The following is a 25,217-nucleotide window of genomic DNA, read 5'->3' on the forward strand; positions in this document are numbered from 1 at the left end:
GATGAATCAACAGTTAATTAAACTAGTTAAGTTATTCTATTAACAAACAAATACTTTTACAATGTTAACACATATTTCTAACGCAATAATGCATCGTATTTTATCATTATTACACAGCTCTGTTACTCAATTTATTAATAATTAGTAAACATTATTATCATTTTATTGTTTGTTAACAGTGAAATAACATTAACTTAAGTTTAACTGACTCAATTTGCCATTTATTAATGATGTTTATTATAAAGTTTACTCAGTTTGAATATTGGTATTTTCCATAAAGTTGTGAAATCTCAAAAAATAAAACACATTTTCACTAATATGTGTTTATCTTGCCTGTTTAAATCATCTGAAACAACCCAAATCCAGGCATGTACATTAAAAATGAAAGAAAAATCAAACTACGTCTGATGACACCCTGAGAAACAGGAGCTGCTGTGTCAGACGGTCACATGAGGACAGTGTGGAGTCAGTCGGGACAGTGAGGGGGTGTTGATGCTCCACTGGATGACTCAATAAGAACAGAACACTAATACCCCAATTTAATGTGGTTTTGGTTCATGGATTTAATCAATCCAGCTAAGTATGATTGTTGCCGTATTCATCAAAGACCATAATCTCTTCTGATGACTCAAGGCGGCTCAAAAGGCCAGTAATCTCGTCTCAATCACTTCATCTCATTAAATTCTAATCACTTATGTTCCTAATGTCATTAAAAGGGAACGTCTGTTCGTGTTAAGTTAACCAGTGGAAAGACGGAGGAAATTAACTGAATACCTCAGGCTTTATGGGAGGATCTTTTTCCGTTCTCTACGAACAACAAGCACACGGTGTAAAACAAACACGACTGATTCATCCAGGTGACAGAGTACGTTTAAGTTTGATTTATTGTTTTACTCCTGAATATGCTTCATTCTGATCGACTGTGAAAACAGCCAACCAAATCTGCAAACAAATACATTCATATGCAGCTTAAATTAGGCGTCATCTTAAAGCCCCGGCTCAGTGTGAGTCCGCCCACACAGGTCTGTTAAACTGCCTGAGTAACGTCTCCTCGGGGCTCTGTGGGCTGTGCAAACCATGCATGACTGACATCTCCCAAACTATTAGTCCTGTTGCACATTTCAGGATGCTGCTCCTCGACCTGTTATCATTCTTATAAGTGCATTTTTTCCCCTCTGGCCTGTTTTGCTATTTATCCATTCAGATTGTTTTGTGTGAGCTGCACACTTTTGGAGGTATCGGCTGCAGAGATGTCTGCTTTTTGTCCAATATAATGAGACTAACTTGCAGAAGTCATATGAAGCAACCTACAAAAACTAAGTGCAATTGATGCGGGCATGTCATTTAAATGTTAGCACGACTGAATGGTGCAAATTAAAAGTAGTAACCTACATTATTTGTACCAAATAAATTAACTTAATCATGAAAAACTGAAGGATGCAGTTTACCCTGTTAGCATTTTTCTAAGCACATTTTTGTGACATTGTGTAAGTCCCATCATAGCTCTGTGCAAAGCTTTATACTTCAACCTGGTCTAATTAGTTTGAGTAAGTGTGCAGGGCCTTTTACACCTTTTTGAAGAAACCTAATTACAACCAGGTTATGATTTTTACCTAGAAGAAATGTGCAAAATCTTTTGCATAAATAATCCTCTTTTTTCCTGCAATATTTGTTTGTTTTCTGTTGCCTTAAAGGGACAGTTCACCTCAAAATAAAAAAAGACATATTTATCCTTAGGCCTGTAGTGCTGTTAATCCATCCAGATTGTTTTGGTGTGAGTTGCAGAGTTCTGGAGATTATCAGCTGTAGACATGTCTGCCTTCTTTCCAATATAATGAGACTAAATTGCACATGTTCTGTGGTGCCCAAAGCTCCGTAAAAATATACCTGAAAAATTCAAAACCAGTGTCTCTTTCCAAAAATCATGACCCAGTTACTCAAAATAACCCGCAGACCTTGCTGTGAGCAGTTTCCTGTAGGAACTACTTTTTTTCTGCAGCAGAAACCACCGGAAATACTTTTGGTCTTTCTGACATATACAAGTACCATATTGAATCTCCATTTTTTTCAGTTTGTGTTTTAAAACAAAGCTCCTTAATTTGCTTGTGGTTTTGTTTATCTGCAGTGTGTTGAGTTCTCAGGGTCGCTGTCATTGACTTCTGGATAAATAACACTTCTTTCAGCTTAAATGTGGATGTTAAGAGTCATTATGGTGCCTGGAGATTATTCACACTGGAGACAAACATCCGTGATGCTTTCATACTCACTGGCTTGTGCTGGTTGTTTCTCTTTGTCTAAAGTGTGAAAGAAGAAAAACAGAGGAGGTGATCAACGTCAGATTTGCAGAACACACACATCAGACTCACTGTCTCACTCTGGATCCGTACCTTTGACAGATTTCCTCTCTGCCTTCTCGGCTTTGCCTGTGAGACGAAAGACGGCCCTGTTACATCCTGGCAAACAATCTCTCCATAACCGTGTTGAACATTTTAATATTCTGTGGATATTATTCCCTTTATTCTCAGCGCGGCACAGGCTGACATGTCTCTCATTAGAACTTTATCATACATAAAACTAACCTCATAATCTGTCTGTGATTTGTCCTGAAAGATTCATGTCTGTAGAGACTCAACATTTCCTCGAGTCCTCGAGTTGTTAGCTTACTTATTGTTTTTATTGAAACTTGTTAACATGCCATCAAACATTCAATATGACCAGGAAATTGATTCTAGTCTGTCAAGGTGAAGCTTCCTACAAAACTTTATGAATATCAGTAAAATGAAATGCTGTTCTGGTGCATCCAACAGCAGAAATTTATACTTGTTATAGTTTCAATATATGTCTAAGTATTTATGAACTTTTATTTTCAGTGCAGGAAGTTAAATAGACAACATTGTTTTTTACATCACAAAAACAGCAAAATGAGGAATAGAATATTTGATTTACTTAATTTGGTCATTGATTGACTATGAGGACTTTATTATTTTCCAACCTGCATGTTAAACAAAACACTCAGAGGAGATTACATAAGAAAAAAAATCCTCTTAAACCGGGGGTCCGTGGTCCGATATGCATCTATAGTTAGGAGTCGTTGACATGAAAAAGTTTGGGCTCTGCTGCTCTCGGGGCAACAAACTTGTCAACAAACACTGACACTTAAAGAATAGATGTTTTTTTTAATCTGCAGAATACTGATTTTAATCCACAAGCAAACCAACAAATACAAGCATACAAGAATGTACTTACTTTTCTTGTCTGCCAGTGATTTCGATCTCGTCTTGGCTGAAAATAAAATGAAGTAAAAATTAACAGCTGCAGGTTTCAGTATAAAACTCTGCTCTGGCCACTATATATGTTATATTTTATTTATCTCTTTCTGTGTTTTCTTAATTTATCTTCACCTGGTGCTCTTACTGCTGAGCTCACCTGTTTTTCTCGTCCAACACGTTTCATTGTACCGTTGATCCTGTGCTCACCTGCTGTACATGATGACTGATAAAACTGAACTGAACTAATTCAGATCATTTGGTCTTGCAGCATTATTACCTGCTTCAGATGAAGATCTGGCAGGTTTCTCTTCCTTCGCCGGAGACGTCACATTCGCCCTCCTCGCGGATTCTAGTCTGGTTCTCAGTCTGATCGGCTGTGGATGTGGTTCTGCATCTGTTCACGGAAAATCTGATTAAAATTTATATCACTTGAACCAAATCCTGCAGCTTCATTTATTTAAAAAACATTTCCTGCAGGAAAATCACTTACGTCAAGTTTAGATTTTGCTTTAAGTTTTATAAATAACTCCTGATATGCTTTTCTGTGTCATACTTAAGATTAAACATTTATTATAAGTCTGTTTTATGAAGCATTTGCATCAACAGAAAATATAATACAAGAGAAAAACTATCACCAAAAACAAAAAGTAAGAAGTGTATTTTTGTGAACTGATGCATGTTCAGACAGTTTTCACCTTTCTTGGCTGCAGACGCCTTCGCTTTGCTCTTGACAGGCTTTTCTTCTGAGAGAAGCAGAAACAATTAGTTTCCAATCATCGTTCACAACACTGACAGGAACAATGATTGACTTTATGTAAATGAATGAGTGTCGGAGTGTGTGTGTGCGTGTGTGTGTGTGTGTTAGTGTGTGTGCGTGTGTGTGTGTGTTAGTGTGTGCATGTGTGTGTGCGTGCGTGTGTGTGTGTGTGTGTGTGTGTGTGTGTGTGTGTGTGTGTGTGTGTGTATGTGTGTGTGTGTGTGTCACCTGTCTTTTCAGAGGCTGCTTTCCTCTTCTGACGTACGGCTGCAGGCTCTGACAGGATGAGGAAAGAGTCTTGATTAGTGGCCTGAATAATTTGTTTTTCTCAGTGAAATATTAGCAGCTTCTTCACATGAAGGAGAAGGAAGACTCTTTGTGCTATTTTTTTTTAAATATAATTTTGATCTGATTTTTGATTGATTTGAATTTCACTCTCTGGTTTTTAATATAAACACCAATCTACTCACTCAACTTAAAAGTTTATTGTAAACAGCCTTTTTTTAATCCACACTGTAAAGAATTTGGAGCTGGTTCAACTTAAAAATATCATTCAACTGGACTTGAATCATTTTATTTTATATTATCTCAGTTTAAAGAGTATTATCTTTAAGTTTCACAACCCACATCACACACTTTATATCTACAGCTGCTCCTGGTGGAGCTGCTTTATTCCAGCTTTGGCACAAAAGCAACATGTGAAACTGCTTCCAGTGAAAGTTAAAGGGTGCAGAGGGTTTATATCACGGTTATGTTTTCTTCAGACAATAAAAGCCCTCAGGAGAGTTTTAATGCATGCTGGGAAGTCTGATAACACACTGCACCTGCTCTCGAAAAATAATAAAACTAAACATTGCTAAACTAAACAGGAAAATGAACTAAAAATCAAAGAATTGAGCATTTTAAGAGCCTTGAACATCACACATCATTTGTGTCATGGATGAATCGAGGGAATGAGTGAATTATTTTTTACCTTTCTTTGCAGCTGCAGCAGTTTTGGTTTTCTCTTTTACCGCCGGTTCTGTAAAAACAAATGCACCTGTCTCAAAAACATTATTATGTATTTTCAGATTATAGTGATTGCTTCTTAATCTCCTTATAACCAAAGATTTCAAGTTTCAGAGGAGATTGTTTTTTTTTTTCTTATTTTGTTTATGTACAGTTACATTCATTGCATTAATAAAATGCAAAATAATTACCATATGTGTTAAATAAAAATTTAAAAAAGATAATCTGTTTTTGTCTTTGGAAACAGCAGCATCCAGAATCACTGAAACATGTTGAATAATGTCGTGCACGTCTTAGTGAATCGTGTAATTCTGAGTATTTACAGCTCAAACCACCGTCTGTATCATCTGTAACAACACTCGAGTGCACGCCAGAGAAAACAGGCAAATTACAGAGCTGTAAACATAAATTACCTTTCTTTGTTTTCTCTTCGCCCGCCGCCGGCTCTGAGGGGATAATTGGAGTGAAATGGCCGTGCAGAGTTAATTTTCCATAATGAATGCATTCAAACAGCACATCGTGTCATCGCACATCACTGTTAAACGCTGCAGCTGCGCTTTGTTACAGGAAAACACTCCAGTTTACTGACAAATATGAGCTTTAAGTGGATCTGGAGGAGCGTACAGTACCTTTCTCTGAGTCAGCAGCCTTCGTTTTCTTCTTTGCAGCTGGAAAATATCAGATATTAATTATTATTCACTGCAATAATTAAGAGAGAAATAATTACAGCACTCGTTTGAGTTTAACTGATAGTTTGTACCTTTCTTGGCAGAGGCAGCCTTCACTTCTTCTTCAACAGGCTCTGGTTCTTTAACAAAGAGTTTCAGTAAATCATGAAATACAAGTTTTTTTACTTATATTATTCTGCAAAAGTAAAGATTTAATTTAATGTTACAACATCTAAAATCATTATAATTTATTCACATTCTTAAGTAAACATATATGTGTTTTTATTGTTGAGATGATTTCAATATTTCCAAGTTTTGAAGAAAAGATACTTTTTTACTTTAGTTAGAAGTAAAATGTCACGAATAAACTCATCATTTACTCATTTTATCAATCTGCTGCTGAAGAGCCCTTTTTTGGAAGAAAGGATTTGTCAAGGATTTTTTTTTTTTTTTGTGAGACTAAGGGTTCCATTAAGAACACTTTCATTTTTTAGAAGAGTCAAGGGTTCTTTGTACTATAATATGTAACAGTTCTCAGTAGAATCCTTTGGTTGGATTTCTGTTGGAGCCCTTAGAACCCTCTCTGGAGGCTCTATTTAAAACTTTTCTTTATGTTCCTTTATGTTGGGGTCTTTATGTTGGACTGAATAAGTCAAAGTCAGAGAAAGTCTCACACTATCTAGAAGTTTGTTGCACCTCTGCGGTGGACAGCGAGGTTCTGTTTACCATTTTGCTTTATATCGGTGTTTGACATCATGGAAATGTTTTTTAATCTTTAAAGCAAGGCATCATTTCTTTTCCAGCATAAAGTCATCAGTAAGTCTGTTTTATCATGTTTCTTCTGTGCAGCTCTGCAGCTTCTTTCCTAAAATCTGATCAAAGTTTGCAGGGATCACAAACTTTTTCCTTTCATGTCAAACCATATTCTAAATATAAAATGATAAAGGTTTTATGTCTTTGAGCGAACCAGATTCATCACACATACTTTCATGTTATGACTGAGTGTTTGATTGGGATGAAACCATCAGCGTCCTCACCCTGGACTGGAGCTGCAGTAGGCGGAGCTTCGGCAGCTGCGGTCTGGACCTCAACAGGAGCCTCTTCTTCTGGGGCCTCTGGCTGGACTGGTTCGACTGGTTCTGGTTGAGGCTGCATCATTGGCTGCATCGGCAGTGGATACGGTTGGTACTGCGGATACATCGGTGGTGGCTGTTGCTGATAGAGAGGCTGCAGAGGTGGAGCTCCGGGGTGGACGGGGTGAGCGGTCAGAACAGGAGCAGAAGGAGCTGAAAACATCAAAATATGTTTCTATAGTCAAAAACATGTGAAACTATATTATCACACTGGTAAAAACATGCTACAGGAATCATCTTTTACTGATATTATATCACTTCTAGTTGAAGCGACAGTGACAGAATACCTGACACGGTGGGAGGAGGGTACGGGTTGTCTGTGACGACGTGATGAACTGGAAGATAAAGAGGTTATTTAACATTTTTGGCAGATAACATTTGGACATAAACAGAGTTATGAAACTATTTATTTATTGTATGATGACTTTTTAATTTGTTTCTGAATACCTACCGTACCAGCCAGGTGGAGACGGGCAGTAGACAGGTGCAGGTCTGCAAGGGCCAACTGAAACAGATGTGTGTGTTTATATACAGAATAAATGTTTGCCCCCAGTTACATTTCTGATACTCTTGTTCTGAATTCCACTCCATGGTGCAGTAGTTTTGTTTTTTTGTCACTTCCTGTTTTATTTTGGTATGTTTTCCCTTGTGTGTCCTTGTTAGATTTACTTCCTGTCTTTGGCTCTTTGTGTCTTGTCAGCACTGACATTTGCATTTTAAAAATCATAATAAAATAACAGATACCGTCTTGTGCAGATTCTTGAGCCTCCTCTTGTTTTTTGGTCTCTGTCTCTGTCAAAGAGGGAAAAAAAAACACCAGATGAAAAGAACGTCTCTTTTCACTTTTCACTCAGGCGTCCTGAGACCTCTCTGTCTGTCCTCAAACTGATGTCTGGATCGTTTCTTTCATTGTGGGATTTAACTTTCCTTCCTGTGTGTTTGTGTAGTCCATCCTCCTGCAGATCTCTGTGATGGAAAGGAGGTTGTGTGTTTGAAAGCATCTGGAAGTTGCTGCATGTCCTCCCAGATCCATATTCTTCATATGACAGTGGTCTCTGCATGTCTTATATCTACAGTACGACACTTTTTCTGTCTCGTATCACAGACTGAGTGTGAATGTGAGTTATTAGTGGCTGATTCATTCACTTACCTGTTTTGGAAGTCTTGGTCTTTTCTGCTTTCCTGGCTTTTTTATTGGAAATTGGAAAGAAAAAAACATCCCATTAATCAAAGTTTATGCACTAATGACTGACACACACATCAAGTCAAACAGCTGATGCAGATTAAGACCGTAGTAAATCTGAGTACCTCTGAACATCGGAGGAATTCTCCTAATCCTCCTGATTCTTTGGCCCCCCAGACTCGACATCCTGGGCAGACCTGCATAAAACAAATGCACATCATTAACTTCATTACATTTAGTTTAACTTTAAAGATAAAGGTGGTATAAATATGGTGTGTTACAGTGTTCAGTGTTACCTTTCTTTTTTGGCGCCTCGTCCGTCTTCAAAGCTTCACGATATTAAAATTAGAAATTAAAAAAAAAAAGACAATTTGTTGCTTAGAAATGGATTAAAAAATATATAAACTTCAGTATCATGGATTACTTTTATTTGTATTTGGACTCAAAGAATATTTTTTGGACGAGACGTTTTGTGGCTTTAATGAGAATCCTTCTAATTAAAAAACCTGGAATAGTAAACGGTACCTTTTTTCCTCCTGACAGCTGAAACCCTCTTCAGAGTGTCTGAAAACACAAACACAAGATCACAGAGTTAAAGTTACAAACACGGAGATTTTCACAGAGAAACCACTGCTGCACAAATCTGCATTCATCATAGCAAATTAGGTTTTTATTCTAGCAATATTAGCGGGTAGGAAACTGAATTTTATATGGCATTTTAGTGCAAAGTAAAAAGTCTTTAATTATGTTAATTAGGCTAAAACACCTTTCTCATTTAATTAACATTTTATTAAAACTCATGTCTGCAGACAAACTGAACATAATTTAACATCATAAGAGAAGAAATACTGAATGTGATGAGTGTGATTTACACTAAATTTAAGAGAAGAAAAAACAATTTGCATCAACTTAATAAAAGGTAGAGTCACACAAATAGTGTTTTATGATCCATAATATAGTCTCTGTTTTTGGGACGTTGTGCAAAACATAATAAAAAAGGGAATGCAATGATTAACAACTACTTTTCAACTTGTAATACATCTTTTTCAGAGACGCTTATTTAAGTGAGACGATGTCTTCGTAGTAAAAAAGTTCAGGTACACTGACTGACTGACTGACTGAGTGTTGAAAGAAAAGACATTCAGCTCTTCTCCAGACTTTTTTGAAACATGTTGCAGGCATCAAATTTAGAATGAGTGTATATTTACAAAACAACAAAAAAGTTAATCAGTTTGAACAATAAATATATATTTTTTTATATTCCATTGAATGTAGATGGAAAAGTTTGTTTTTATTTATAGTTTTATCCAACATATTAAGAGCAACAACATTAAAATTTCATTGGGACTTTTGACTACTTCTCTTATCCTTTTTGTCTGCACCAGAGATACATGGACACCAAACAATACTTGATTTCAAATGTAAGTCTTCCACCGACTGACTTTTTCTGTCTTTTTAAAATAAAGATGCAACACAGTATATTTGACTTTACAGGAGCATCCCAAACCTTTTTTGTCTTGTGTCTTGGTCTCGGTCTCTGTGTCCTTTGCAGAGTGCATGCAGGGACACACTGAAATCACAGAGCAGTTGAAGTTAAAGTCACGGCGGAGATAAATGCGATACAACATCTGTAAACATCCTCGACCTCTGACCTGCACAGGGTTCAGGCTTTGGTGCTTCTTCCTCAGGCTCAGGCACGGGTTTGATCACGTCCACCGTCGCCTTCTCCTCCTCGTCGTCCTCATCGTCCTCCTCTTTTTTGTCTTCTGGCTCGTCGACCGTTTTCTTCAGCTCGGCGGTCGGCTCTTCATCTCCTCCCTCATCCTCGTCCTCCTCGTCCTCATCAAGAGCAGTGGGGTGAATGATATCTGAGGGTGAAAGAAAGCAGCATTCGTGAGATGACTGCTTTTATTTATGTGTCACAGTTCAAGCAGCAGTCAAGGTTTTTCTACTGTAACTTGAGTTTTATTATTATATAATGTGCATCAGGATTGTGGTTTGGCTCTTTGTCCTTTAAGCTGCACTGGACTGTTTTCAACTTACAGATGAATGAGGCTGTGACATGAAGTAAAAACTTCAAATGAAACCTAAGAAACATTGTATTTAATTTTCAGAATAAGTTACATGTAAATCTAGAAATAGAAATCAGAACCTCAGAATTTTCCTGATTTGATTTCATGCATGAAACAGGTTTAATGACGTGTTAAATGAGTTCACATCGTTTAATCGTGTGTAAAACACAGCGAGTGTTATTAAAGGACATGTGACGCTCACCATCGGCCTCCTCAGATTCATCTTCATCAGCAGCCTGTTTGACGTCATCCTCGTCCTCATCGGCGTCTTCCTCGGTCTTTACTGCCTCCTCCTGGACAGTGAACACTCCTGCAGCTGCAGCTGCAAAATACATGAAGGAAGGAAGGAAGGAAGCATTCAGATCCTTTATTCAAGTAAATTTACTAAAACCACACTGTAAAAAATCTCTATTGCAAGTAAAAGCCCTGCATGGAAAATGTTATTTTTAGTAAAAGTATAGTCAGTGTAATTAGTGTATTATTATATTATTATATTATTAGATGATAATGACTCATACATTAATATAAAAGCAGGACTTTACTGTTGTAGCTGGTTGAGGAAGAGCTCATTTTGAACTATTTTGTATCAGACTGCAACTAATGATTGTTTTCATTATGAATTAATCTGCTGATCATTTTCTCCATTAATTGATCGATTTGTAAAAATGTAGAAAATAGTGAGAACAATCGTCTGAGTTCTGCAGCATATTCTGTTTCTGTTGTGAATTAATTTTGGAGAAACATTTTTTAATTTCTTTATTTTTCATCTGTAAAGAAAATTGAATGAGGACATGTGTGTGTGTGTATGTATGTAAAATTTATATATATATATACATATGCTAGTTTGTATAACTAAATTAGTTTACTAAACTTAGTTACTGTGATATTATGTTATATTGTTATATTATATTGTACTATATTATATTATATTATATTATATTATATTATATTATATTGTATTATATTGTATTGTATCATCTTGTGTCGTATCGTGTCATGTGATATTATATCATATCTTGTGATATCATATTGTGTCATGTGTCGTATCATATCGCATCGTGTCATATTGTGTGGGACTATACCTGCAAACAAGATGTCATCAGCATCATCATCGTCTTCCTTATCTTCATCATCTTCATCTTCATCGTCATCTTCTTCATCCTCAGCAGCTAAGGACTCTGGTGTGAGATCTTCACCATCTTTTTCAATGCCAACCAACGTCTCTGTGACGTCTTTTTCGTCGTCGTGATCGAAGGTGAACTCAAGTGAGCTGGTGTCAATATCTTCATCATCATCATCATCGTCATCGGTTGTGTCATAGGTGATGTCATCGCTGAACACGGTCTCTCCGACAGACTCTTCATCTGTTTTAAAAGTGATGTCATCATCATCATCTTCATCACCCAAGACTCCACTGTCTGTGCTCTCAAGAGGTGAGACGTCCTCCTCTTCCTCCTCCTTCTCCTCCTCTTTATCATCATCATCATCATCATCATCGTCATGGATGTCCTCTCCAATGACATCATCCTCGAGGTCAATTTTGAAGTCTTTCAAAAGGTCGAGGTCCTCGTCTTTGAGGTCACTGTCTTCCTCATCATCTTCATCGTCTGCGAAGTGTTCGGAGGAGGCAACTGAGATGTCCTCGTCCTCATCATCATCTTCATCGGTGTCTTCGGTGACTTTGATGTCCTCTTTCAGATCTTCATCTTCATCATCATCTTCAGCTGCTGACAAAGGAGGAAGATCTTCCTCTTCAGCGAGTTTATGGACGTCAAGTTCATCTTCGTCTTCATCAGTGTCTTCAGCGACTTTGACGTCTTCCTCCTCGTCTTCATCATCTTCATCATCCTCTGCAGCAGGCAAAGGAGGAAGATCTTCCTCTTCAGCAAGTTTATCATCTTCATCAGTGTCTTCAGCAACTTTGACCTCTTCTTCAAGATCTTCATCATCATCATCTTCATCTTCAGCAGCAGGCAAAGGAGGAAGATCAAGCTCCAGGTCTTCCTCACTGTCCTCTGCAGCGACATCATCGCTGTCAGATGATGCGACACCCTCAGCTAATTTGTCATCTTCATCATCGTCATCATCGTCCAGCTCTTCCTTCTCATCGCTGGAGAGAACTACAGATTCACTGACGTCTGAGGTGTCAGTGAACGCTTCGTCGCTGGTGTCGTCTTCGTCTTGTTTATCGTCATCTTCATCAGGCAGGGTCACGTCTTCATCACTGTCGTCGACGTCGATGGGAGCGTCAGAGTCGGAGTCAGGAGACACGGCCGACTCTTCATCCTCAGAGGTGGAGATGGGTTCAGGAGAAATTTCATCTTCATCTTCGTCAGCAGCAGCAGCGGCATCGGCCTTCTCTTCCTCTTCCTCTTCCTCATCTTCTTCATCTTCATCAGCAGCAGCTTCTGCCATCTCTTCTTCTTCCTCCTCCTCCTCATCACCATCATCGTCCTCTTCTTCTTTTTCATCAGCAGCTTCTGCCTTCTCTTCTTCCTCCTCCTCTTCCTCATCATCTTTGTCAGCCTCTTCTTCTGCTGCCTCTTCTTTCTCTTCATCTTCATCCTCATCTTCATCAATCTCAGCTGCAGCTGCTTCAGGTTCCTTCTCCTCTTCCTCCTCCTCATCTTCATCCTCATCTTGCTCTACCTCTTCCTCCTCCCCTTCCTCCTCTTCCTCCGCAGCTTCTGCTCCCTCCTCCTCCTCCTCCTCCTCATCTTGCTCTACCTCTTCCTCCTCCCCTTCCTCCTCCTCCTCCTCAGCTTCTGCTCCCTCCTCCTCTTCAACTCCTTCTACCTCCTCCTCCTCCTCCTCCTCCTCCTCCTCCCCCTCTTCCTCCTCCTCGTCATAATACTCCTCTTCCTCCTCATAATACTCCTCTTCCTCGTCATAATACTCCTCTTCCTCCTCCTCCTCCTCCTCTTCCTCCTCCTCTAGTTCTTCCTCCTCTTCCACCTCCCCAGCAGCCTCCACTTCGTCTCCCTCTCCCTCCTCCTCCTCCTCCTCCTCCTCCACGACTTCGATGGCTGGTGGTTTCGTCTTTGCTTGCATCCCTATAACTGTAGCAAACATGTTAATGTTATTTTAATTATCAATCAATAAAACAAATTGACAAATTATCACATTATGATAGACTGCTGTTGCTAACCTTTGGATTGGCCAACACTCTACAGTGATTTGTAAAATGTATTTTTGTCCAGCAGATACAGTGAAATTTTAGCATTTATCTGGAGTCCAATGTGTAATCAACTTTTTGCTCTGTTTTTGGTCTCCACCAACCCCTGGAGGTAATATCTGTATCTTCAACTGCTAAATGCTTCAATATGTCCCTCTGCAGCATCAGCAGCATTAGTAAACATAACACTTTTGAATTTTGAAGCTTTTGCGGGTCTTAAAAAAGATGGATGCTAACAAGTGGCTATTTGAGACTGCAGACGTAGTTTTCTATTTCTGCATTTTGATATTTTTTTTTACAGTATTCTGGTATACTACTTGCATTTCATATTTGCTGTAGTGTATCCTTGTATGTTACTCTTTCGTATTTGTACATTTTAGTAGTTTATTCTTGAATATATTTCCTGTATTCTCAGATATTAAATTTTTCGATCTTGGTGTTTACATGTATATTTTCTGTATACTTACTATCTATCTATCTATACATCAAAAATCATAAAAGTGGCAGTAACTTGAGATTATTTTGTACTTTTGCTTGCTACAGAGCTTGTTTTCTACAAATCATCCAGAGTCCAATGGGAAAATCTCATGACCTTTTTGTGGAGGGAACCAGAGCGATGCTAACATCTGGGTTTTCCTACAAAAATGCAGCGCTCTATACAGTTATAATCTGACATTTAGCTTGTGAATTAGCTATTAAAAGGACATTCATATCCATCTACCTATCCCAGTGTAGAATTAATAAGTTTCCCAGTTCTTCTAGTCTGTAAACAAACTAGCAAAAAAGTGCCAAAGAAGAAGTACAAACCTTTACTTCGAGATGGTAGAAATTCTCCTAGAACACAGAAAGAATAACGGAAATCAGCAACATAACAAAACAAAACTGCAGATTTAACTGCATCAAGCATGTCGGGGTTTGGTTGACAACTCACACACAGTTCACTGTCAGTTTTAGCAGAAGTTTAATAGCTTAGTGGGAGCAGTTATCATAGACAGTTAGTGTGAAACAGACAAGCTTCACATTAGAAAAGTTAACAGGGCAGCAGAATAAGAAACAGCACCTCTGATTATTGCCAGTACAGTGTTTTACTGATGTTTCCTCCATTAATCTACTGTTACAGGGGTTTGATTATATCCATCTAAAGTTAATCTACATGTTCATCCAAATATATTAATCAGAAAATACCTTTTCTTTTCTTAATCTTCACCTCCACTTCCTCCTCCTCCTCCTCCTCCTCCACCCATCTTGAATCTTTGAGATCGTTCATAGATCAAGTCAGCTTCAAACTATCACCATAACAACAACCAAGTCTCTGGCAACGTTTGTCTTCCTACGTCCATGTTTGTCTTCCTACAATCCCTCAGCCACACATTTTAAGAATCTCTGGGAGTTTTTACCAAAACAACACAGTCACTGAACTACGTCTCTGAAGGCAGAAGCAGAGGCATCATTATCCATCTTAAGAATGATGCCAGTGTTTATAAAGTCAAGTGCAGACAGTTTGCATGTACATGTGCAGTTCAGAGTAATGAAAAGCCTTCATACGCATTTTACCTGGGTTTATAATCAAAGCATTAACATCCTACACAAGTAGACTTTAACTATGGAAAATGCATTTCTTGGTACCATTAAAATGACTTCCTCTTGAGGAGAACAATGTTGGTTGTACCCTCAAAACCCCCAGAGAAAGAAATAAAATATAAAGAACAGCACATGTAATGCAGCGCAGCATGAAGAAGACATTCATGACAGCGAGCAAAGCTTTTTCATCTGCGGCACAGTGATGACTGCAACAGGAAAAACATTCAAAATTACATTGATACCAACCTTTTTTTCTCACTGCGTATAGATTTCCTAAAGGAGAGGAGAGAGAAATGTGTAAATGACTCTAATGTCATAATTTAATCAGAATAATTGGTGGTAATGATCACAGTATCGCTCTGTTTTCTTTTATTTAACAGTTCCAACATGCTTATGAACACTGACATTTTATGGACCAGACAACTAATTGATTAGTGGGAAAAATGATTAAGATATTACCAAATTTCTTCCATCGTCTTTTTATTTATTTGGCGACCCAAATAAAATGTCCTGCGACACACCTGTGGGTCCCGATCCAGTGTTTGGGAATGACTGACTTACATAATAAAAACAGTAAGTGCACACTACACGGTCAAAATGCAACATGAAATAAGAAATATACAATTACTATATTTTTTAAGTGATAAGTACAGGCTGCACAATACAAATTTCTGTAAGAATTATGGGTAATCTTGTGCACTAAGCTTACTGTAGCTTAACTGGAAGCACTGTTTGTTTTTTCTTCAGCCCAGTTTAATGTCAGAGCGTGTAACAGACCTGCTGATCCAATAGAGGATAACGTGTCAGTGTCATGTCATGTTTCTGTGTGGAACCTCGGCCCTTCAGGACTAACCCGTGTGGAACATTTCATTTCTAAGACCGTAGGCGGTTCTATTACACACTTTGGCGTAGTACCACATTATGTTGCACCATGCGTTCTGTAACTGTACCTTCATCTTCGTCAGGAGCGATCAGGTTGCCAGCAAATTTGAATATTGCACCGATCAGGTGTGATGATTCCTCCACGGCGTCGTTCACCACCTTCATGGGGTCTGAGCCGATCTTGGTGAGGCCTCCTGGTGGAGTGGAGACATGAACACACCAGCTGATTTACTGACTTATTTAGTTTGACTGAAGTTGTTTTCCTGGACAAACACATCCCATTTTAGTAAGAGCTCCTGAACTCTTAGTCATACATTTCCTCACTGCTAAAGAAAAAGCTCTCATTCAATGCAATGAGGAAAGGTCCAAAAAACTCTAGAGCGAAGGGTTAAACTGGGGTGGGGCAACAGGTGCTGAACTCATCGGGATTTCAGGAATTGATTGATATTCTGTTGGGAGCAGGGATCGCCCACCTTCCAGTTTAACCGCTGCAAAAAGCCCTCTGCGTGACGTCTGCAAAAAAGCGTTTGACAAAAAAATCACACTGACCCTCTTTCATCAAGTTATTATTCACGGGATCTCATCTGCCTGTAAACACATACAAATGAAGATTTTTCACATCACAGTTAAGTTTTAATAGTCATAGTTGACACAGCAGAAAATTAGATTTTTTGTGTCAAATTAAAGTAGACAGAGAGTCTCCCAGTGCTTGAATACAAACACAGTTTGATGAAGGAGGGCCGGTGTTCCCTGAGCAAACAGAAAGGTTTATAAATTATAACTGACTGTGTTTACATGCACAAGATATTCTGTTACTTGACAATATTCCTCCTGTGAAATTTCTGTGGGTAATAAAAATGAATATTCCATTCATATTCCTATTTACCGATCAACGTGATAAAATGGGTTGAACACTGCCATAAAAACCCAAACTGACCCATCTCTTTTCCCTCCAATCTTGGTACCCAGTAGGACTTCGGCCAACCTTCTCATTTCCTGCTTCCTTCTCTTTGCACATGGGAGCAGTTAGCTTTCTGAGATTTCTGCAGAAAGCTTCCTATTTTGACCCAAACCATAATTATTTCCCACTTAACCACAATGGGCTTTCTGCCAGAAAGCCTTGAGGGCTAACATATGCTTATGCCTGCAAAACACTAGCTACTAGCTAGCTATTGTTGGAGATCAGCAAGAGTTTTGCTAACGCAACTAGCAAGCTAACAACAGATAAAAAAAAACCTGCACATCACAATCTCTGCAAAATGACCCAACATCAGGATTTGATCCATTCAGTCCAGTAACATCTGGAAAGTCTAGAATAGTCATTTTATCCCCTTTCAAGTTGGTGTTGGCTACTGAAGGACTTCTCTACTGCAGTTGCTCTATGGGCTTCATCCGTGATTAGACATAATTAATTAGCTAAAGACCGTTCGTGTTTCACTAACATTAGCCAATTTAAGATGTTGCTTTTACAGGTGTCCTTGCATCTTTAAACCACCTTCAAAATTTGTTCTTATTTTCAACACCAAACAAATTGCATAGTATCTAAATACGGGAAACAGGTGAGGACAACGTTAACCATAGTTCTGCTGGGTACCAAGCTTGCTTAACTATTACTGGAACGCAGAACGAAGAGGGTTGGGTCAATTAAAACACATATTCTGGATGCACTACATAAGTTTCCAAAGACTGCTCCTAAAACCTGAATAATACCCACATATCCCACGTCTTAATCAGAATATGCTTCATTATATTCAAAATATTCACACTGAATAGACAGTTTACATCACCAGAATAAATAGTGGAAAATTAGTGTACATGTAAACATAGTCATTGTAACAAGTTTGTGGTTTTCTTCCTGTTATTTAGACCTTATTCAATGCACAATATCTCTTTTTCTCTTCAATGCATCGTTGATTAATGAACCTAAACTGTGTCGCACACAGAGAATACTTATATTCTTATTATTTTTCCGAGCCTCAAATGCAACCAGATCTACACAAAAAACAAACTAAACACAGAAAACTTTAAAAAAATAAAAACAACAGAGCAGAAAAATACAGCAGTAAAATGCATTTTAATGGCAGATATTTCAGATGAGATTGATTTAGTCTTGTGGGTTTTTTTTGTTTTGTTTTTTTCAGATGGGACATCTTCCAGGATTGATTTGGTTAAATCAAGCTCATCTGAAGTTTAAAATATTCAAAATGTTTCAAAAGTTTTCTCCCTGGCTGGAATGAAAATATTCAGATATTTGAACCCTTATTTTGTCTTCACAGATAACATATGACATAAAATATATGAAATAAACATGCCAAGGAAATTATACACATCAGAAATTTCTCTTCTACACAAACTAAACTACAAACTACCCACAACATGTTACTGTGTATCTCTGTACTGTCAATATCAAACCTGAAGGTAACATCAGGATTAAAGCAGCTTGTGCTGTCCTCTACAGAACTACAGACGTGGCTGTGAAGGCCGTTCTAACATTGATAACTCAGTCAATGTTAGATCATTAGTAGTTTTTATCAGCGCCTTTAGAGAAAGCTTCTGGTCTGAGGAGTTAGTAGCAGATAAGGTGCCTTGCCTCGACGGCCTGATTCCTTTAAAACCTTCCTGACAGCAGGAGGTGGACGACCTGGTTGGATGAAAGACACAGTGGCAATAAGCAAAGACATTTAGCACAGTGGTGAAGCAAAAAAGATGAGGGGGGGTCGGTGCTGTTAAATAAAGTACAACTCTAATTACAAAAAAAACAGTTGGTACGCTGTGGAAAACAAAAACAGAATGCAATGATTTGCAAAAACTTTCTGACCTATATTCAAGAGAATTCAGTACAAAGACAAGATATTTAATGTTCAAACATGATTAACTTTATTGTTTTGCAGCTTTGTAACTTCAGGGTTGCATAAAAAGATAAGAAATTTGAGTGTTCATGTCGCAGAACTCTGCACAAATTTTAATTCATTATCCCTGTGTGCATAAAACTTTTTCATACATGCAGAAAATATTTGAACAGCTACAGAATGTTTTCACATGTGCACAGATTATTTTTAGAGCTGCAAAACTTCTTTATGTGCATTATTTTTTTGCACACAAAAAGTAATGTACAACTGCAGGCTGTGAAATCACATGCTCAGAATATTAATGGCCCTTTTTTGAGTCCGAAGTTTAGTACCTGAGCTCTTTTTCTACGTAGCTACGCTGCTGGAACACGTGCAGGACGTGTCTTGGCTTTGTCTTGCTGAAATGAGCGGGGACGTCTCTGAAAAAGAGTCGTCAGACCACAGCACGCGTCTCCACTTTGCGTCCATCTGTCTCAGACGAGCTTGGGCTCAGAGAAGTCTGCAGCGTTTCATTTAGTCTTTTTACTGCAGTCAATTAACTATAGGTTGAAAGTAATTTGCAAATCGTTGCATTCTGTTTTTATTTACACTTCATATGTAGTCCCAACTTTTTTGGAATTGGGTTGTGTGTCTGTGTTCACACTGTGATGGCATGATGATGATGATGATGATGATGATGATGATGATGATGATGATGATAAAGATGTAACAGATATTGTGTCACAAAGAGCAAAAGACTAGTTGATATTAATATTTATACCAGTGCAGACAGTGATTTCCTCATGTTTTTTTGAAGATGGAACTGTAAATATTTAATTATGAATATAGTAATCTACTGTCAGGAAATATAATACACTACATCTTGGTTATTTCAGTTTCTTGCAGGACTTTGTGTTTATTGACACTGAGAATCAAGTGTAATAATAAGTTCAGAAATAAAGAGGCACTACAGGAAGATGCTCATGTTAGGGTTAGATAACTGAGTAGAGTTGAACACAACAGAAATGAATGATGTTTTGGAAGCATTGTTTGTTTTAATGTTATGAAGAGAAATGGAACCAATGCTTCCAACGTAGTTATGTCGCTGTATTCAACATCTGAATCAGTAAAATTAGTAGATTTTATTCCAGGGCAGCTGTCCTGTACAAATTACACATAAAGATTAAAAAACAAGAAAGATACAAAAACAACATTTATGATAAGACAAATAAACATGATGTATAACCTCGTCCCCTTTTTGTTAAAATGAAAAGGAGAGAAGAGTCATGGCTGGTCACTTCTCTGTATGGTCAAATAACAAGCTAATCTCCACTAAACTTACAGTGTAGCACTAAACTGGTTTGTTGTTTTTTATTGGTGCATTAAAACTGAAACTACTATGAACCATAAATAATGTACAGCCAGCTCTCACTCAACAACTCAGATATGGCAGTGTGGTCAGTGACCCTGTGTTTCAATCACAAACACTGTAGACGTCATTTCTGGAGACGCCCCTCAAGTATTTATGTGTTTATGTGTTTTCAGGAATTCAGGTGACCTCGTACAAAGACAGAGACCAGGGTTTGTGTCCTGTGTGAAACCACGAGTCAACACTGACGTAAAAACTATCTTCAAAAGAAGTGGAAATATGTCTTAGAAAGTTGTAATTGTAAAGTACTGTAGCGTAACGAAACACAGCACAACAAAATGGAGCGTAACGTATCAGAGCACAACGCAATGCAACGTAACAAAGCACAACCTAATGGAGCGCAATGAAACGGAGCACAACAAAACAATGCGATGTAACGTAATGTAATGCGTGCCTTCATCAAGTTGCATATTGCTAACTGGACCAAGGACCCTGCACATGGAAAACCGACACTAGTAACCACAGTGTCACAGTTTTAATCGTAGTGCCACTGACCAATTTGCTGTATTTGATGAGTTGTGAGTGAGAACACATTGAAATGTAGAGAGCTGACACAAAAAAACCTGTCCAGCCTCAGGATGGACAGCTGACAGTTGGCCACTTTCAAGTCTGTCAACAAGAAGTTATTCTCTCTGATTGCCTGATAATTGTATTGGCAAGATAATCATTAAAAATACTACTTTAATTGCGATTGAAACTATATTCAATTGACTCTTCCTAAGTCCCAGCCCTTTTGTTCTATGCTCCGTTAACAATTAAGAAACCTTGGTACACAAAGGACACTTGGTCAACTTTCTAGGCTTGTCTATAATGAAAACCAAAAAGTTAAAGATGCTTAAAAGTTGTGGGGGGGAACTGTAAATGAGACATATAGGCTATATAGCCATGTAAGTTAGCTAATGTTAGCCAGATGCTGGATTACTAGCTAGCTAGTTAGCTAGTGTGCTAGCTAACAGGTGATGTAGAAGTAAGAAAAGAAACAGAAAAGGAAAAAAGTTGATGAGGTGCCAAAAAGGGGCGGGACTTAGGAAAGGTCCATTTTTAGTCATTTGTTACATAAATTATGAAACTGGTTTTGCGGAAAAAATTGTCTTAAGACTGGTATGATTAACGCTAACTGTGGCTGAATCTGGTTCCAAATTCACTCAAGTTCTAATGCTCAAAACCGAACTTGTCTGGCAGCCATATATGAGTCAGAGCCAGCCCACGTTTGGCCCCAAACAGCACAGAGTGTGCCAAGACTTGGCTACAATCTGCCTTTGCTGTCTGAGTAAAAACTGGCTGTACCTATAGCATGAAAGAGAAAGTAAGAAGAAGCAAAAACAAACTCCTCTGCAGCTCTTCTTTATGAGTGAACAGTTGCATCTGACACCGAGAGGCCGAGAGGTGACGACTGGCAGAACTGCAAACGAACAGCGAACACCTGTCCTTACCTGAGATGGTCTTGTAGTCCGTCAGGTCAAAGATGATGACAAAAACACACGACCATGTAATGACGAGAGCCAGAACCAAGATCCAGGCCAGCGGGGAGCTGAAGGTGGAGTAGAGGTCATCTGTAAACGTCTTCTTGGACCCTCGCGCAGGCGGTGACCCGGCGTCTCCGTTCTTACCGTCGATGACCATGGTGGTGGTGGTCGACGACCTCGCTGAGGAGCAAAGACACTGTCATCGGTGCATGAAATATTTTATTGCTTAATCTCTATTATTCCAAGAAAACTATTTCATATTAATTAAGTTCCACAAATTGACATGCTGCCCAACCACAGTCTACTGCTGTCACACAACAGGAAGTGACATGTTTATTCATTTATTATGTGGGTCAGTGATGCAACTGCTAAGTTTTCTGTCAGACTGCATTTTTTTTTTACAATTAAAAAGGGTTTAAATGCATAAAAAGATGACATATATATGTATTACTTCTCATATCTATATTCTTAACTTTTCAAAAAAACATTTGCAATTTTTTGTTTGTTTGTTTGTTTTTCTGTTATTTAAAGTATCAAAAAAAACATGTTGTGCAACTGTCCGGCCATGTTTGCTGTTTAGAAAACTTATTTGATATTAACCTAAATCTATTTAGATTTATTTTCTGCCATATTTTGCATGATTTCCAAGGTGTTTTTTATTTCCGTACAAAATTTCAAAGCATTTGCATTTATGTTTCCATCATAATATGCAAACATACTTTGTCAGATGATGTAAATTTAATCATTTTTTTCACCGAGACACGACTACTTTTATGGTGAAATCAATTTAAAGACAGGAAGTTTCATTATGAGGACTCATGGAAGCAGCAAGTATGGTTGTAACCCTCTCTCAAATTGGGGATAAAATAACCTTTTCGGCAGCTACATTTGGATGTCATGTGGTAGCAAAGAATAAAGAATAAGTTATTTCTACAAATATGTATTTTGATTATAAAACTTGCAGTGGCTTTTGGGGGGATGCTGGCTTGTTTTGTTTACGTGGCCTGTAAACTTTGACTGAAATATATTTATACTTATAATAAATAATGTTAATAGTTATACTTCCATTCAGGACTTCAGGTTGATCTTTCACTGATTTTACGATGCATCTTACTGACATGAAAGATTATGTTACTCATTTAAATGCCAGTTTTCTGCTACTTGTCCTTAATCGCCTCCAATAAAAACCTCAGACACCAAATCTTTCTCCATTTTTTCAACCTTAATTTTATCTCACTGCATGTGCATCTATGCTATAGTTAGAGCAGAGAGAAGTTTATTTCATCTTTCTTGTCCCATTAAATGAACCAGCCAAACATATTAGCTAACATAATTTTCTCAGTAAGCACTTTTTCCAGTGAAGTACATTTCCAGCACTCTAATTCTTACTTTAACGTGGACCACAACTCTTGCCCCGGGGCATAACTTTTTAAGGGAAGACATGAACGTGTCTACATGAACCTGTGTGTGATGTGAGCTGAGTACCATTTTTGGTCAGAGGGACAAACACATTTCTGAAAATGTTTCCAACAGATTCTCTTTGCTAATCCAGTCTGACACAGTCCTGTTACTGCAGCTGCAGCAGGTGAACCACTGCAATCTGTTTTTGTGTTTTGCTTTAAAATTAGACTTAGGCCTGTAAGGATTACAGTGATGTTGTATGAGACAAAAAAAACTGAACCTGCAAAGACAACTTTTCAATGCTGCATCTTTTTTTCATTAAAAGGGAAAGTTCACTCCAAAATAAAAAAAAAAAACAATTACCAAAAAATGCTTTCTAAATATTCAAAACCAGTGTCTCTTTACTGGAAGTTTCTTATAGAAAGAAAGCTTTTTTAAAATTCTAAAGTAGATTTTACTGCAGAAAGAAAGTCGTTCATGCTTTGAACACCACAAGCCAGGTGCCATTTAATCCCATTACAGTGGAGAGTAGAGGCTGACTTTTTTTTTTTTCAGGAATCCTCCAGGACACTTGATTCCTGAAGGATGGGTGTCGGTTTTAGTATTGATCACGGACTGGGACTAACCTGACACACCAGGTGGTTTGTTACACAGAACCATCGAGGAAGCTGTCCATAGAAACTGTTTGGAAAAGGGCAGGCAAGAAAACCTCTGGCAGGTGATTGGATTGGTTCACTTGAACACACAGCCGTGTCATGCTTTTGAGAGAAAGCAGACATTTCTACAGCTGATATCTCCAGAATTCTGCAATAGAGGCTGACAGTTGTTGCAGGAATCCAGCAGGACGCCAGATTCCTGCAGGATTCCTGCGGGATGGGAATCAATTGCACTGTTCATCATGGGACTGTGACGAACCAGGAAAAATCAACAACAACAGCAGCAGGAATCATGATAAATATAGCTCAGTTATTTATATATGAAAATGTATATTAAGTCTTGTGTGGACTGTGGATTGATAGGAATCATTCTTCCAGAACTGGAACGGAACAAGACTTTTTTTTTTTTTTACTCTGTCATGGGATTGAGACACACAGAATCAGCTCCAGTGTAGTTGCTAATGCCACTGTGTGTGTGTGTGTGTGTGTGTGTGTGTGTGTGTGTGTGTGTGTGTGTGTGTGTGTGTGTGTGTGTTTGGAGGCTCAGACCACCTGTTGACTCTCTTCAGCTCACTGTTGGCAGCTCCTGCAGGTTCCTCTGTTACTGCTGACTCAAACAGCTTAACAGCACTCTGAACACACACACACACACACACACACACACACACACACACACACACACACACACACACACACACACACACACACACACACACACACCTCTGTCTAATCTCACTACAGGTCCATCCAACATATGAATGACCACATATGACACCTTGAACTGAGCTAATCTTTGGTTTAAAATTGTTTTGTTTTTTTTGTGTACCAGATTTCCATCAGATTTTTACAAAACCTGGATTTAATCAGGTATGAAAAGTGTTAGCTATACCCTAAAGATCCCTGTCTCACTTCCTGGTTTAAAAAAAAAAAGGTGGGAAAACTGCTGGAACACAAGCGTTCTCACATATTGGAAATATTCTGTTTGGATTAGTGAACATCTGGAACTCATCTGTAATAATGACTTGAATTTTTTGGCAACTCGAAAATCTGACTTTCCAGTGCCAACTGAACGCACCATAACACATGAGAACTGCAGGAAGATGAAACGGGAGACGAGACAGGAAAAGAGCAAATATAATGTGGGTCCATCAGTCTGTTTCTCTCTGTAACACAATCTCCAGTCTGCAGTGTAGTTCAGACACTTCATGCTTCATGATCAACCAAAGTTTTCACACCACGCCGACGTGTCTGTCCATATTCACACACTCTGTCTCCCTTTATCCCCTTACCTCTCTCAGGAGTGGACATCACTCACGTTCATTACTTGCAGACTAATGCATTCGGTTCACTGCTAACAAAAAATATGAGCGCGTTCAATGAACGCCGCTCTTTTAGCAGGTTTATGCACAACTTTGTGTTTGACCTCATGCTGCTGTCCAGCGTGGTTCTAACTTCTCTGACCTGTGGGGTTACTCTCCGGGCTTTGGTCCTCAGCAACACATCCTGACAATTACTGATCATATGGAGAGAATATTCAGTCCTTAATATCAGAGGCCTTCATGACTTTTCATCCAGTTCTACTCTCAGGTCAAATTATTGCTCCTTGTTGAAGGGATAGTTCACCCAGAAATTAAAATTCAGTCATCATCTGCTCACCCTCATGCTGACTGAAGGTCAGGTTAAGTTTTTTAGTCCACAAAACACTGCTG

General features: G+C 38.4%; 1 protein-coding gene across 1 annotated transcript in view; it reads right to left on the minus strand.

Moving 5' to 3' along the window:
• The window catches only part of LOC146314806 (uncharacterized), a 32,329-nt gene that overhangs the window by 1,921 nt on the left and 5,191 nt on the right, over nucleotides 1-25,217 (minus strand). Inside the window, exons 2-26 of the mRNA XM_084737106.1 lie at nucleotides 21,419-21,631; nucleotides 18,319-18,369; nucleotides 15,797-15,922; nucleotides 15,093-15,119; nucleotides 14,073-14,099; nucleotides 11,173-13,149; nucleotides 10,293-10,412; nucleotides 9,671-9,886; nucleotides 9,526-9,588; nucleotides 8,544-8,582; nucleotides 8,315-8,356; nucleotides 8,144-8,215; nucleotides 7,986-8,021; nucleotides 7,580-7,627; nucleotides 7,287-7,340; nucleotides 7,123-7,170; nucleotides 6,740-6,988; nucleotides 5,782-5,842; nucleotides 5,000-5,121; nucleotides 4,255-4,302; nucleotides 3,965-4,012; nucleotides 3,547-3,663; nucleotides 3,247-3,282; nucleotides 2,388-2,423; nucleotides 2,268-2,294 (exon numbers count right to left, since the gene is read on the minus strand). Of these exons, the coding sequence (XP_084593232.1) occupies nucleotides 2,268-2,294; nucleotides 2,388-2,423; nucleotides 3,247-3,282; nucleotides 3,547-3,663; nucleotides 3,965-4,012; nucleotides 4,255-4,302; nucleotides 5,000-5,121; nucleotides 5,782-5,842; nucleotides 6,740-6,988; nucleotides 7,123-7,170; nucleotides 7,287-7,340; nucleotides 7,580-7,627; nucleotides 7,986-8,021; nucleotides 8,144-8,215; nucleotides 8,315-8,356; nucleotides 8,544-8,582; nucleotides 9,526-9,588; nucleotides 9,671-9,886; nucleotides 10,293-10,412; nucleotides 11,173-13,149; nucleotides 14,073-14,099; nucleotides 15,093-15,119; nucleotides 15,797-15,922; nucleotides 18,319-18,369; nucleotides 21,419-21,631 (3,903 nt within the window). The remainder of the gene's footprint in view (nucleotides 1-2,267; nucleotides 2,295-2,387; nucleotides 2,424-3,246; nucleotides 3,283-3,546; nucleotides 3,664-3,964; nucleotides 4,013-4,254; nucleotides 4,303-4,999; nucleotides 5,122-5,781; nucleotides 5,843-6,739; nucleotides 6,989-7,122; nucleotides 7,171-7,286; nucleotides 7,341-7,579; nucleotides 7,628-7,985; nucleotides 8,022-8,143; nucleotides 8,216-8,314; nucleotides 8,357-8,543; nucleotides 8,583-9,525; nucleotides 9,589-9,670; nucleotides 9,887-10,292; nucleotides 10,413-11,172; nucleotides 13,150-14,072; nucleotides 14,100-15,092; nucleotides 15,120-15,796; nucleotides 15,923-18,318; nucleotides 18,370-21,418; nucleotides 21,632-25,217) is intronic.

This window comes from Lutjanus erythropterus, chromosome 15 (genome assembly GCF_056507025.1).
Source record: "Lutjanus erythropterus isolate fLutEry1 chromosome 15, fLutEry1.hap2, whole genome shotgun sequence".
NCBI classification, from domain to species: domain Eukaryota; kingdom Metazoa; phylum Chordata; class Actinopteri; order Lutjaniformes; family Lutjanidae; genus Lutjanus; species Lutjanus erythropterus.